This window comes from Cynara cardunculus, unplaced genomic scaffold, assembly GCF_001531365.2.
Source record: "Cynara cardunculus var. scolymus isolate 2C unplaced genomic scaffold, CcrdV1 Un_Scaffold_2580, whole genome shotgun sequence".
NCBI classification, from domain to species: domain Eukaryota; kingdom Viridiplantae; phylum Streptophyta; class Magnoliopsida; order Asterales; family Asteraceae; genus Cynara; species Cynara cardunculus.
In genome coordinates, this window is record NW_020201144.1 from 5,657 (window position 1) to 19,363 (window position 13,707).

At 36.1% G+C, this 13,707-nt stretch overlaps 2 protein-coding genes across 7 annotated transcripts in view; one reads left to right on the forward strand and one right to left on the reverse strand.

Moving 5' to 3' along the window:
• The first annotated feature begins 588 nt into the window (after nucleotides 1–588).
• Nucleotides 589–12,174, forward strand: LOC112503138 (protein LAZ1 homolog 1-like). 6 transcript variants are annotated; one of them, XM_025107201.1, is made up of 10 exons: nucleotides 589–740; nucleotides 5,617–5,853; nucleotides 6,053–6,109; nucleotides 7,054–7,162; nucleotides 8,177–8,361; nucleotides 8,460–8,548; nucleotides 8,668–8,923; nucleotides 9,949–10,191; nucleotides 10,662–11,016; nucleotides 11,720–12,174. In XM_025107201.1, exons 2-9 carry the CDS (start codon nucleotides 5,635–5,637, stop codon nucleotides 10,947–10,949), a joined length of 1,446 nt encoding a protein of 481 aa, XP_024962969.1. In that variant the 5' UTR covers nucleotides 589–740; nucleotides 5,617–5,634; the 3' UTR covers nucleotides 10,950–11,016; nucleotides 11,720–12,174. The 6 variants fall into 6 exon arrangements, with proteins under 6 accessions (XP_024962969.1, XP_024962971.1, XP_024962972.1 ...); XM_025107203.1 differs by having other exon boundaries at nucleotides 5,692–5,853; XM_025107204.1 differs by having other exon boundaries at nucleotides 5,703–5,853.
• LOC112503140 (7-deoxyloganetin glucosyltransferase-like) overlaps nucleotides 12,171–13,707 on the reverse strand; it is a 3,620-nt gene continuing 2,083 nt past the window's right edge. Inside the window, exon 2 of the mRNA XM_025107207.1 lies at nucleotides 12,171–13,205. Coding sequence (XP_024962975.1) covers nucleotides 12,277–13,205 — 929 coding nt within the window. The 3' untranslated portion in view covers nucleotides 12,171–12,276. The remainder of the gene's footprint in view (nucleotides 13,206–13,707) is intronic.

Sequence of the window (13,707 nt, forward strand, 5' to 3'; positions counted from 1 at the left end):
TAAATAATTATTATCTTTATAAAAAATTATATTATTAAACCAAATATAAATTACTTCGTTATTGTACATAAATTAAATTATAAAAAAACTAAATTAAAAAATTACATAAAAAATGAGGAATTTCAAATAGTTAATTTGATACTAATATCGATATATTTTTGTCAAATTTTTATGATATGTTCAAACATATATTTTATTCAAAAATAAAACATCATCGCTTTCTCAAAATCACATAAAGCCATATTATAACATCAGCCGAGATAAATAATAAAATGAAATATTAAAATCACGATGTATCTCGCTGTATTGTACGAGTACGCTTCTAGTATCAATAAACAATACTTATTTTTAATATTTTTTTTCAAATATTTTATAATTTGAAGAGATTTTATTTACTATTTTTCAAATATTTTATAATTTGAAGAGATTTTATTTACTATTTTAAAGAAATTATCTCTAGTCGGATATGCTCTAATTTGCAAGTTAGTTGGCACTTGGCCGTCACCGACGATGTAGGCCCAGTACCGTAACTTTATAACTCGAGATGCCCCCCACAAAGCCCCCACAGTCTGCCAACCGCCAAGGTTTGAGATCATATTCCAAATTCTAAATTTTTTGGTGAATGAAATAGAAGAAATCTCTCTACGATTTCCTTCTACAGAAGTTCAGCTTTGAGATATTGCCCAAAAATATTCAGGTATCTGTGCAGCATTACATTGGAAAGTGGGTTTATTCATCTTGTAAGTTAAAGCTTCTCTAGGGTTCTAGTATATATACACGCTTTTTTCTAGTGAATTTGTGCTTATCGGTATCTGTTATTGTGTTCATGGTGATCGCTTAACCATACGTGTTTGCAAAGCATCATATCTTTTCTGATTTTTCGATGCATGGGGATCGAATGTTTGTTGATGGAGCTGTGATTTTGTCCAAGTGTTTCGGGCTTGTGGACAGGGTTATCTATCATTCTTGATTTTACTTCGCTTAGTGTTGCAGAACCACAATTAGTGATTTCCTTTTGATTTCAGGCGAGAAGTCTAGCTTCAATTTAGCTATTTTTACGCTGGACCTCCCCTACAGTATGGTCACCTCAGTAGAGTTTAACCACCAAGTTCGGGATGGATTGGTTATGCCTTTAGCTACATGATTCCCCTCCCACCGAAAGAAAAAGGAATCTAATGATTTCGTGTTTTTATGAGTTTTCTGTCCAGGGCAGCTAAATGCATTTTTGGTTGCCTCTCTTTAAAGTTCTTTGCCTATTTGAACATTAATAACCATTGGTTATCAGATCAACAATCGAAATTAGACAAGTATATGTGCATTTAAAGCATACAAGAACTCTTAAATTCATAAAACTAAAGTAAGAAATTCTACATGTTCGTTGCTCACTGAGCTTAAATGGACCCTTTTTTGTACTCTTTGTGTGCCTTTGTTCCTTGATATCTATCAACTCTTTTTCACTTTGTGCATATTTCTCATCCATGTGGGATTTCGATTTAATTTGTAAGAGTAAATTAACAAATGGCTTGCTAGAGTCTCTTAGCATTTCTCATTCATGTGTTCTGGCCTTGTGTTCGAGATGTCAAATATTGTCTTCCTCATTGTTTAATTTGTCTAAATGCAACTTCACATTAGGCTTGTGTAATGTGCAAAATGGTTATCCTTCTATCGTAGTAAAAGTCAGTCTGAAGGAAGGATTTACCCTTGAAATGGGAGAGTAAAGCACATGAAATGGGATTTTGGCGGAGAAGAATGCATGATGGATACCCTTGCACATAAAAGAAACCTAACAAAAAACAATGCGATCCATATGTTGGAACATATACTCTTATCATGGCTAAGTTGATATAGATAAAGTTGATATGTATTTTCTCTAAAGGTTCTGCGAGATTGTCAGCCAGTTGATATTTGGTCCAAAGATGAACAAATTGTATGGACATAGGATGTATAGTATAGTTCCTGCGAGTCTGTGATGGTTGTGTGCTAAAAGACAATCAACTTCTATGTGTATGGTACATTTATTAAAACATGTTCTTTGTTATATAAGTGGCACGCTATTACCTACTGCCACATGATTATCTGGAAGAGTACCTTGTTCAGGTGGTGGCTATCTTTTAAACTGGGTGTTGCTATTTCACATCTTTTTATTGATCTTCTTTTTATAATCTTCACAAGTATGTTCAAAGCAGTATTCTCCATGTCATCTTTCATAGGTGAAATTATCCATGCCATGATGCTTGCTTCTTTGCTACATCGAGAAATTGTTGCTGTTTTGCGCCCTTCCACCAGAAAAGGCTGTAAACAAATTCATAAGCAGTGGTGATGGGCGTAGGATGCCGATGGCAATATGATAGTCCGAAGGGGGAGAACAACAATAGTGGGCTGTTGTTGGAAGGGAAATTATTTAGGGGCCTATGGTTTAGGCTATCAAAGCCTTAAATGAAGCACCTCGAAAAAGTTTAGGGTCTTATCGAATGATTTATTGATGCATATAGGGAGTAAATGAAATGGACTCTTGGCTCATGGACTGACCAACATACATAAGAAAAATTCTTATGTAACAAAAACCTAGAAAGATAAAAAAATTATAACTATGGACCCCTTTTTTAGTTTTCTTAAATGACTTGCATAGCCTAATTTGCCTATAACAATTTCTCATCAAATTGTTTGAGCACCCAATGTTAGCAACTATACAAACATCACTAGGACGAGATATAGTGGTGTAGTTAGTGCTTGTCGAAACTTTAAGTGTTGTATTTCAAGTATTGGTGGAGAATACACTTAAAAGGAGTTTGAAGTCTATTGTCCAAAAGAAGACAAAAAACATGAGAAAAAATATGTTACCTCATGAGTCATGACACAACAATCTTGTGGATAACTGAACCACATCGTTACCAAAAATGCACATAGTGTGAACTGCTAAGCATGTAAATACATATTTTTTGCAACAACCTTGGTGAATTGACATCATACACAATGCTATAATGTCATCCTGGAACAAAATTAAAATTTGTTGTCATTGGCTTTAATGTTAAAGATTACCGGATTGTGATAAGTAAAATTCATGATAAAAATCTGTTTGATATTGACAAAGAGGGACAATCCTTTGAGCAACCAACAAGGTTAATTATTTGTTGACTAGGTTGTTACATGTTTGAGTCATAAAAACAAAGATTTCTAGAAATATGCTACCTATCAAGACATTTGGCCTAGGTCTTGCATAACTGAGCACCTTGGTGGGTTGTGCTTGTAGACTGTTTGACAAAGATTGTTTCCTTGAGAGAAGCTGAGTTTTGCAACTCAATAAGGATGAGCCGACTAAAAGCTACATACTTCTCGCTATTGGTTTGGAGGAAAAAATTATTGGATTAATTCCTGATGTGGGATAGAGAAGATAAAGAGAAAAAAGACTCACATAGATTGTTGACAAGAAAAGATAAACATGAAATAGTGTTGGTACTAGTAAACGAAGTAGGCATAGAGAAAATCTGGAAAGATTGCTGAAATATATGAAAAAACTCTCATGTATTAATTATTGTTGCCTATAGGGAGTAACTCTCGTCTAAATGGGTTGAGCTCTTCCCATTGGAAATCGTCAATTGTTTGGACATCAGTTTAGGGTTTTAGTCACAAAGTGATTTGCATTACAAGTGTAAAATGTGGAAGTGTTGTTCCATTATATTTGGGCAAAAAGTTGATTAATGGTAACCCCAACTGGCCCCTTATGGAACCTGCCTCCAAGTACACCAATGTGAGGGGGCATTTTTTGGCTCACTCAGCGGCTGAGGCTTGGGGGATTGAACCCAGGACCTGTCTTGTATTTGGGTAAAGTCACCCCACCCCTTTTCCAACTGAGCTACACACCGAAGGCGCTGTCCTATTATATTGACTAAGCGTTATTTCCTGTTGGTATATATGCCAAAGAGGTTTGGAAGTGTGAAAACATTTTCGGTTGTGTTTTGGCAGCGAGTTATCAAAAGAAGTTCATACTCCCCCAAGTATCTAGTCAAAATTTGGGAATGATGTTTACTCTTTTATAGTGGAAAGACATCAAGCTTTCCTCGTGGTTCTTCCCTCTGATTGTCTTGGGGGATAACGCTTTAATTCTTGGGGTCTGCGTTTTGCTAATTAGTTTATTCTTGGCAATTTCTTTTGTGCTCGTTGACACGTCCAAATAGGAATCCATCTTTGTAGATCCCAACAATGCATTTATTTGTCTAGAAGTATGATTTCCGTATAAGGACGTGTAGTCAGTTAATTATACAAACATGCTCTATAATAGGGATGTAGTTTGTAGAGGTAGGGGTGTAAATGATGCTAGTTGAGCTCGAGTATTGGTCTACTCAGCTCAAACCCGAACTCGATAGCCATTTTCCAAGCTCGAACTCGACTCGAAAACTCGCAAATAGTTAAAAGCTAAACTCAACTCGAACTCGATTGAAATTTTTTAAACTCGAACTTGTTTGAAGCTTGAACCGATCTCAAACTCGAACTTGGACCAAGCTCATCTATTGAAATTTATGAAATATTAGTTTATCTTATAAATTATAAAACTTAAAGGTGTTCTCTTAAACTTTATAAAACTCAAGGATGCACCTCAAATTTCACCATCAAATGATGAAGTACAGACTCAAATCACCCCTCTCTTTTTATAACGCATCTTCACCCTTCCTTTATTGTCTCTCTTCCAATGTTGGGACAACTTCACCAACATATTTATTTTATTTTAGTTATGATTTTAGTAAAAAAAAATGATTAATTTTTATAGTTAAAAAAAGTATAATTTTTTTTTTCAAATATCTAAAATTTTAAGACATTTTTTTGGTAAGTTTATTAATGAAGTTTTACATTATATTTTACAAATTATATTAGAAAACTAATTATATATAAAAAATCGTGTATCTCACGAGCTTTTTGAGTCGAGTATTGGGTAGTTCGACTCGTCTTGTTAGTGTGTCGAGCTCGAGTTCGAGCCTAGCCTATTCGAGTGGAGTGTACGGAGCTTTGACCGAGTCGATCTTGAGTAGCTCATGAGTTGTCTTGTATCATTTACACCCCTATGTAGAGGCATGAGAATGGTTAAGAACATCCTAATTATGGTTTTGAGATGGGACCAATTTTCATTCTCACATCCTCCCTATCTGACACCTTGGCAAATAACGATAACAATATATATATATATATATATGTTTAACAGATAAAACAGAGGGAAAATGGTCTTTCCAAAATGCACCTATGTTGCATTCCTCCCCCATAATTTTCTCACTTTAGTTGGATCCGTTTGCCGTCTTAATAGTTAAAATTCTTTGCAGTATGCTTTCCGCTAGGTTTCAGTCCCTGTCATCAGGTTACATGCAGAGAATCTTTGTTGAGACTGCCTTAATGGTTCATATAGTTAGTGTGTCTAGCTTAAGAAACTGAGGGGTCAAACCTGATTAATTTCAGCAGACTTCTGTGTGTTCTTCACTTTCGTACTTGTGCAAGATATTCAAATTCAGATTTGTTATCTCCATGTTTTAATACCTGGTTCTCATTATTTCTGTGAATGCTTAGTGACATATTGATGGGTTATGTTTTGACTTCTATTTTTGGTCCGGTGGCCATTATTTTCTGTTGTAGTTAAAGTGTTGTCATCATATGTTTCTGATGGGATGGAGAGGAGCACTAATTTCCTTCTCTCTCACATTGACTGAGTCCTCAAGCAGATCAATACCAATGTGGTCAACCAGCCTCAGTGCTGAACATTCTTTTCTCTACAGCTGGACGATCTTCAGTGCAAGCTTTTGTGTGCTCATTGCTCTTGTCCTTTCAATGTATCTAATCTTTGAGCACTTAGCTGCCTACAATCAACCTGAGGTATTGCATTCTCTATGCTTTCAAATTAGGCTTTCCTGTTTTGCATCCCTTGTATCTAGTATGTATCATTTGGCAGTATAATTGCTGGCAACCTTTCTCGGTGCCCTGTTTAGCTTTATTATGATTCATGAAAATTAGATCTTAGCTAGCTATTTTCATCAGCTCACACTGATGTTAGCGAGGATTACATCTATTTCAGGAGCAGAAGTTTTTAATTGGGCTCATCCTGATGGTTCCTGTTTATGCCCTGGAATCGGTATGAGAATTCATGCTATTTTCTCTTTTCGCACTCGTACTCTGATACAGTTTCTATTTGCTATGCTTTACTAGAGCTTGAGGAATTTAACTGTATGCAATTCCATTTCTTTGTCCGTTTTTTGGTTGCTGAGAGGCTGAGCAATTTAAGACAAGTGTTGTGCTGATGTTTTGTGGGCAACCTCTGGTGAACTAATGTACATGGAGAAGAGTGAAACACCTAAGTCTCTGTTATGTCATGTGCAGTTTGATGTATCAAAAATTGTGACCAGAAATGATAACATTAAAACTATATATGGACATACGGACTTCTGTGGAATTATTTTGAGGTTTCCTTAATAGGCTATTATACTTTATTGCTAAAGAGTAAACCAATGGGTGAGTTTAGTACATGTTGTGAAACTAACTTTAATTATGTATTGGTTTTCTATGTTTCTTAATGATGTAGTGGATCAAAGAAATGGTTCCAGTGTGCTGTTGCCAATTTTTGTTTTGTTACTATTGATCAGTCCAACTAAACACTGAACCTCCATCAATGGACTTTGGGACTGTTGGAGAGGGAGGAAAACATATTGGCCCATAGAAGCATCTGTTGCTGGCTGTTGTTTTTGTATCTGGTAGTTGAGTATCTGATGGTAATGATTAATATACAGGAGTCACTTGTTTGCTGCATATATTTTTTTATTGTGTGAGAGTTAGCGTTTAGATGTTCACTTGTACTAATATGCATGCTATAAGATGTGTTTTCTGCAGTCCTTAAGGTCATCCGTGTTTAGTATATCTTTCAGCTGGTGATTTACCAATGTGATTATCTTCAATTCTATTTGGTGACTACCAAAAATCCTTAAGTTCTAGTCCCATGATCTTGAATGTTTTGTAATTAAGTTCCTATTCCATCAGTCTTGCTTTGATGATATCTAATTTTCACTTTCCAAATGTGAACAGTTGTTGTCATTGCTGGATTCAGATGCTGCATTCAACTATGAATCAGTCAGGGACTGTTATGAAGCTTTTGCTTTATATTGCTTTGAGAGATATCTGATAGCCTGCTTAGGTATGTTTCTGTGAGAACCTTTTCATTGATGATTGTAATTTTCAATATGTTATATCTTTGTGCGTTCAAGTAAGGTTTTCCTTACGTTGTGAAACCTGATAATGTATTATCTTCATTTCTTAGTTATCATGTTTTCAAGTTTTTATGTAACATATATTGTTATAATGCTGAAAGAAAATGAGGTTGTTGCAAAATTCTTTACCCTAACATTGTTTTTCTACCTCATTGTTTAAGTTGGATGGGTCATGAATGAATTAATATTAAAAATTCAGTTGATCTATCAGATTCCAGAATTTCATTGCCTTGCTACATTTTATTTTCATCCTTCGGAAAATTAGTTTCCAGAATTACATTACCAATTTATGCATACATGCTCAGTTGAGAGTTTGTGATTTGGAACACTGCTCGCACCTCCTGCTTATTTGATCAGGTAGTAACAATGATGGTATACATCTGGATGTTCCATACTGCACGTTTTAAAATGTTGCGATAGGTTCCATCATTTTGTGCTACAGTAGACTTGTATGGGATGTAAATATTATTGTGATTACAGAAGGGAAACGATGATTGTATTAAGTTCACTCTCTTGTTGGTCGAAGATGTGTTATGTGAAGCATCTGGCGATACCAGTGACTGCATTTACCCACACTCAACTTGACGTGTACTATTGATAAAGATGTTGAATTGAATGTTGTAGAGTTGTAGTCATTTGGACAATGTTGGTTAAACAACATAAAAGTTCTCATTTCATATGTTCAACACAAGCTACCTAGCATGCAACATGTAGTTTAGGATTCCATCCAACTGGGCTGCTAAATCATTAATAGGAAATGCCTATCATTTGACAATACATTTTGCCATTCCTTATACTTTCTTTTGAGGTTGGGTCTATGTGCCTTTTATCATCCCCCTTCTCAAATTCTGTTGCATTTCTGCATTCCTTTGGCATATTCTGGTGCTCCGCTTCCTATTCTTTTAACTAGTATTTCTTAATAATTGTTATGCTGATTGAAGGTGGAGAGGATAATACTATCAAGTTCATGGAAAGTAAAAGCCTAATCAGCTCTAGCATCCCCCTTATAGAAGAATCATATGCTTATGGAATTGTGGAACATCCTTTTCCGTTGAATTGCTTGCTGAGAGAGTGGTATCTTGGTCCTGAGTTCTACCAAGCTGTAAAAATTGGGATTGTGCAATATGTATGGCCTTTTGTATTTGACCTTGTTTCAATATAAAGGTTTTACAATTCTACTGTGGCTTTATCCTTATCCAATCTGATGAAAATGTTTGCTTCCAGATGATACTGAAATTGATCTGTGCTTTGCTAGCAATGCTTTTTCAGTTTCTTGGAGTTTATGGTGAAGGGAAGTTCGAATGGGGATATGCGTAAGATGCTATCTCTTTCATCACACTTTTTTTTGCAAAATTTTGTTACAAATAGCCTGTTTACCAAGTAGTAGACTCTGACTAATTGGTCATGACACACATATATTTTATCTTTGCAGCTATCCATACTTGGCGCTGGTTCTTAATTTCAGCCAGAGCTGGGCCTTGTATTGTCTTGTGCAGTTCTATTCAGTAATCAAAGATAAGCTAGCACCAATTAATCCTTTGGCTAAGTTTCTGACTTTCAAGTCTATAGTATTCCTAACATGGTGGCAAGGTATTGCTGTCGCGTTTCTTTTTTCTATGGGAGCCCTTAAAGGGTCTTTGGCCCAGGAGTTAAAAACGCGCATTCAAGATTATATTATCTGTATTGAGGTGAGTTATGGAGTTTTCTTTTGGTAAATTATTCTTAATTGCCTTTTAGTTTCTGTGGCTACTTATGTGTTGGCCAAATATTGTGATTAACTCATCTCGTAACTCTCGTTTAGTTAATGCTCAACTTCACAAAGCCAGTGTTAATGGTGATAATATATTCTGTACTCAACTTACGAAGCTTTTATCTCAAACAACTTCATGTAGGCTGGTGCCTTGAGTACCCCTGTGCCCAGCGCATGTTACTTGAGGTCTAAATAGTTAAGAACTGTATGTAAAATGAGGTGGTTGAGTATGGTAGTTGCCATGTTTCTATTTCTTCGGTATCGATCTCTTTCTTTTCTCTAATTATCTTCCTGAATTTCACAGTGGGATGTTTGCAATGACTGTCGTCTTTCATTGCCCACTTTTAAATACATTTAACGATTATACACTTGGTTGAATCCAAGGGGAAATGTTTTATTTCTTCTTCGGTCAAAATGCATTGTATTTGTTAGAGGCCGTTTACTCAAACGCTTGCCCAGTAAGCACTTAACTGGGTAAGATTCTTGTTCATGAAAACGGCATTACACTTATTCAAGTTTGGTTTGAGTTGGTTTATGTGGTAAGCATTATTCTCATCGATGAGAACTGTAGTCATTGGGAACAATGGGGGTTTTCTTCATTCTGGACATAGTTCTGATCCGCACCTTCCTATCTACCTCTCACAAGTCAGGGGTCTTCAAGGAAATATCGCTCTACCCTTTGAGGATAGAGGCAGGTCTGGGTACTTGTCGCAGACCCACCTCTAGGTGGGATATAATGGGCTCGTTTGTTTTGATTTGAATTTTTTAGTTCTTATGCACCTCTAAACTTGGGCTCCACTGCCATACGGATATTAAATTGTGACGAATGGACACAGAAAATTTACATTGATCTATTTCTTTTGAATCAACAATCTCTACTTGACTTGTGTATGGAGTTGCCATATACTCTTGTTATTCTGTCTCACAAGATAGGCTACACTTTGACCTAAACTTGTTGAACAGATGGGTGTTGCTGCAGTGGTGCACCTATATGTCTTCCCGGCAACACCTTACAAACGGGGAGAAAGATGTGTACGGAATGTTGCTGTGATGACCGATTACGCATCATTAGGAACAGCACCTGCTCCAGATGAGGTTCGGGACTGTGAAAGAACCACAAAAAATCGCTTTGGCCAGAATGAATTAGAGAAGCGTATGAAGTTCCATCAGAGTGTTCGTGATGTGGTTGTAGGAAGTGGTGAAATTGTGAGTTCTCAACCTTTTGCTCCTCTTTGCTCTGAATCCCTTCCATCAAAACTGTAATATAAAGAATTTATGTTTTTGTTCTTAAAAACTCTTAATTTCTTAAGAGTACAACGTTTAAAACATAAAGTATAAATTATTAATGCATATAAAATTTTCGTAATTCGTAAAATATTCTTGTTTTGCCCTTCTTTTAAATGTTAACAAACAAAGTATTTGGAACTCTCTACTACCCTTCCCAAATATAAGGTCAATCAACCAAAGAAATGACAAACATTTGATATTTTTGGAAATCTCATCTCACAATTGATCAATTTCCAAAAATACAAAAAAATCATAAAAATTAAATTTAAAACAATTCAATTTTTGGTTTAAAATTAAAGTTTACATTCTTCAATATCGCATAGGTACACTTCAAGTTTCTAATTATTTCTCTTGCATTCTTGGCTTGTTTTGTGTTACACCCCTCACAGATTGTTGATGATATGAAGTTCACAGTTTCCCATGTCGTGGAGCCGGTTGAAAGGGGAATAGCGAAAATAAATAGAACTTTTCATAAGATATCGGAAAATGTTAAGAGACATGAGGAAAGAATAAGGAGCTCGAAAGATGACAGTTATGTTATCCCTTTAAATTCTTGGACAAAGGAGTTTTCTGAAGTGAATGATAATATAGAAGGAAGTTTCAGTGACAGTGGTATCTCTGAAGGGAGGAGGCAGCGTCGACAACCACAAGTCTTCATTTCTTGTTCTAATCTCTGATAGTTTTACAGCATTCTTAACAAGAAAAAGAAGAGAAGGACCCCTTGGATGTCATCAACTTATGTTGGTAAGTGTATATTAACTTATTAGATGTGATTAACTCCATACCTTTTTCGAAGTATATAACATTTATATACAACAACTATTCACCCACACTCCATACATTTGGTGATTTTGAACCTTGGCCTCCACCAGGGTACCACTGAGCCAATGACCCTTTGGTAACTCCATCATACTTGTTTCATATGCAAAAAGAACATGACATTTTGCAATAATTATAACAAGGTTCATGGAAGATGGTTATTTGTGCATTTATGTCCTGTACTTTGTCCAGAATTCACAATTGGTTTTGGGGTGGTATACTTGCAAAGGCTCCATAGTTGAATGACCTTCCGAAAATTTTCTGTTAATCCATAACCTTCTGACAAGTTTTAGCATTGGAATGCCCACTTCAATACACCGTTAATACATCTCATCTAAGGTCAATGGCCTAAATAGTCTCTGGCCAGGGTTCGAGTCTAGCAGCTGCAGTGTGAGTGTTACAATTTCCTTGGGGGTTGCACATGCTCTTGTGGCGGGTGGTGTGGGCCAGCTCGGTTACAAACCCTTTTGCACAAACAATGTCTTAGAAGTGTAGTGTTTTGGTCTTTTTCTTTTTTTGCAAGAAAAATGGTCTGTTTGCAACAAAAACCCAACCCTTATGACGTTCAGATACAATCGTTATCAAATTAATTCAGTTTTTGGTGATGATGTGTTCCTTTTTGTTGCAGGTTGATTAACATGATTCCATTACCGAATGTGGATGATAACTACAATCAGGTTAAAGGACTAGGAGTACCGAAATCCTTGGAAGATATTATACAGCAACAATAGAGGTATCAGCTATGGATTTATACACGTAACACCCTCCATATGTAGTCGTACTATGACTTTMTGAGGGATTGAACTCTAGTCATACAATTCGTTATCATCTAACAAAGAAGTCAGCTATGGGCAAGCGTTGGGGTGGGCCACCAAAGCGGGTTTAGCAGGTTAGAGCCTAGAAGAATCGTAAATATGATGCAGGATACTTTATTCACATAAGTGTTTGGAAGGAATGCATTGCCGATGGTTGAGTTGTATATAATAAGCAAATATGAGGGAAATAGGATGTTTACTGCTGTATGTTATGATTATCATCGACATTTTCTAGCTAAATGAGAAGTTATGGTTCCCAATTGCTTAACCCAAAAATAGCAGTGTTTCATATAATTAGCATTATGAAACAACAACGAGATACAAATAATCGTTCTGAAGATACAAATATTCATTCTGAAGATTCAAATATTCATTCTGAAGATACATGCAAGTGCTGAATTAGTTTCTCCAAATTAGTCATTGATGAACCAGAATATGCCTCATTTGCCGCCTTCTTCCATTCAATGGCATTCTTCCTCATCTCTTTTCCCTTTTCTCCGTCCATCAACTCGATCACTAGCTTCGATACTTCATCCCTCTTCACATCGTTATCCATCTCTAAGGCGATACCCCACTTGTTGCAACTCAACCAACAATTCGTCTGTTGATCTGCAAAAAACGGCCAACAAATCATCGGGACTCCGTTAGAAATACTGTCAATCGTTGAGTTCCATCCACTATGTGTTAAAAACCCCGCGATTGATGGATGATTCAGAACTTGTTCTTGGGGGCACCAACTAGCCAACAACCCTCTATCGCTTATCTCCGTTAAAAACTCCGATGGCAGCACCGCGGAGTCACCAATCACGAGGTCTGGTCGTATTATCCACAAGAATGGATAGTTGCTCTTTGCTAATCCCCAACAAAACTCGATTAGTTGTTGAGGTGGCATTACCACAATGCTACCAAAATTCACGTAAATAACTGACACCGCAGGTTTTGAGTCTAGCCATTTTAAACACTCGGTATCTTCTTTCCAGAGGTTTGATTTGATGGATGCCACAGATTTATCGGCAATTTTGTTCTCGAGTAAATCAAAAGGGCCGATCGTGTAGCAAGGAGGAAAAAGTGAAGAGAGCGTGCCCAAAATGTCGGGCTCTAGCTCATGAAAAGTGTTGAAAATGATGGCGGAAGCTGTTTTTGCTCGCTCTATTTGTGAACAGAAAAATTGAACCATATATTCGTCTTGAGGGTAAATCATTCTAATGAAAGGGGGGATATCTTTTAGACGTATACCACTCATGGCAGGTATACAATCCAACACTGTATCCAAATATCCATTCACGAGACAAGTAGGATCTGAAGATTCATAAAAACGATGTTATCAGTTTATAACTCAACAAGAAAACGTTAAAAACGCTTTTAAATTTTTTTGTTTATGTTTATATAGTTTTATACATAAAATAATGCAAACATTTCATATTATATCTCAATTTTTAGTCTATTTTTGGGTAACAATATTGTTTTCACTAAACATGTTATCATCAAATAAGAATCATTATGATATTTGAATTACAAGCAGGCCCGTTCCTGACATTTTTTAGGCCCTGGGCGAACGTAAAAGCAGGGCTCACGGCAAGAAACAAGGCTTTTAGCAACGATTTTTTTCGTCGCTAAAAGTCCATTTATCATTAGAAAAAGTATATAACAACATGTCGTCGCTATAACTTGTGGCGGAAACATGTCGCTAAAAAGTGAATCGTCAATGCTCACTTTTTTTGTAGTGACCCTCGGTAAGTACGAAAAAAAATTCAATAAATGTTTTCTATTAGCATAAAATTGAGTACAAGAAATGTTAATA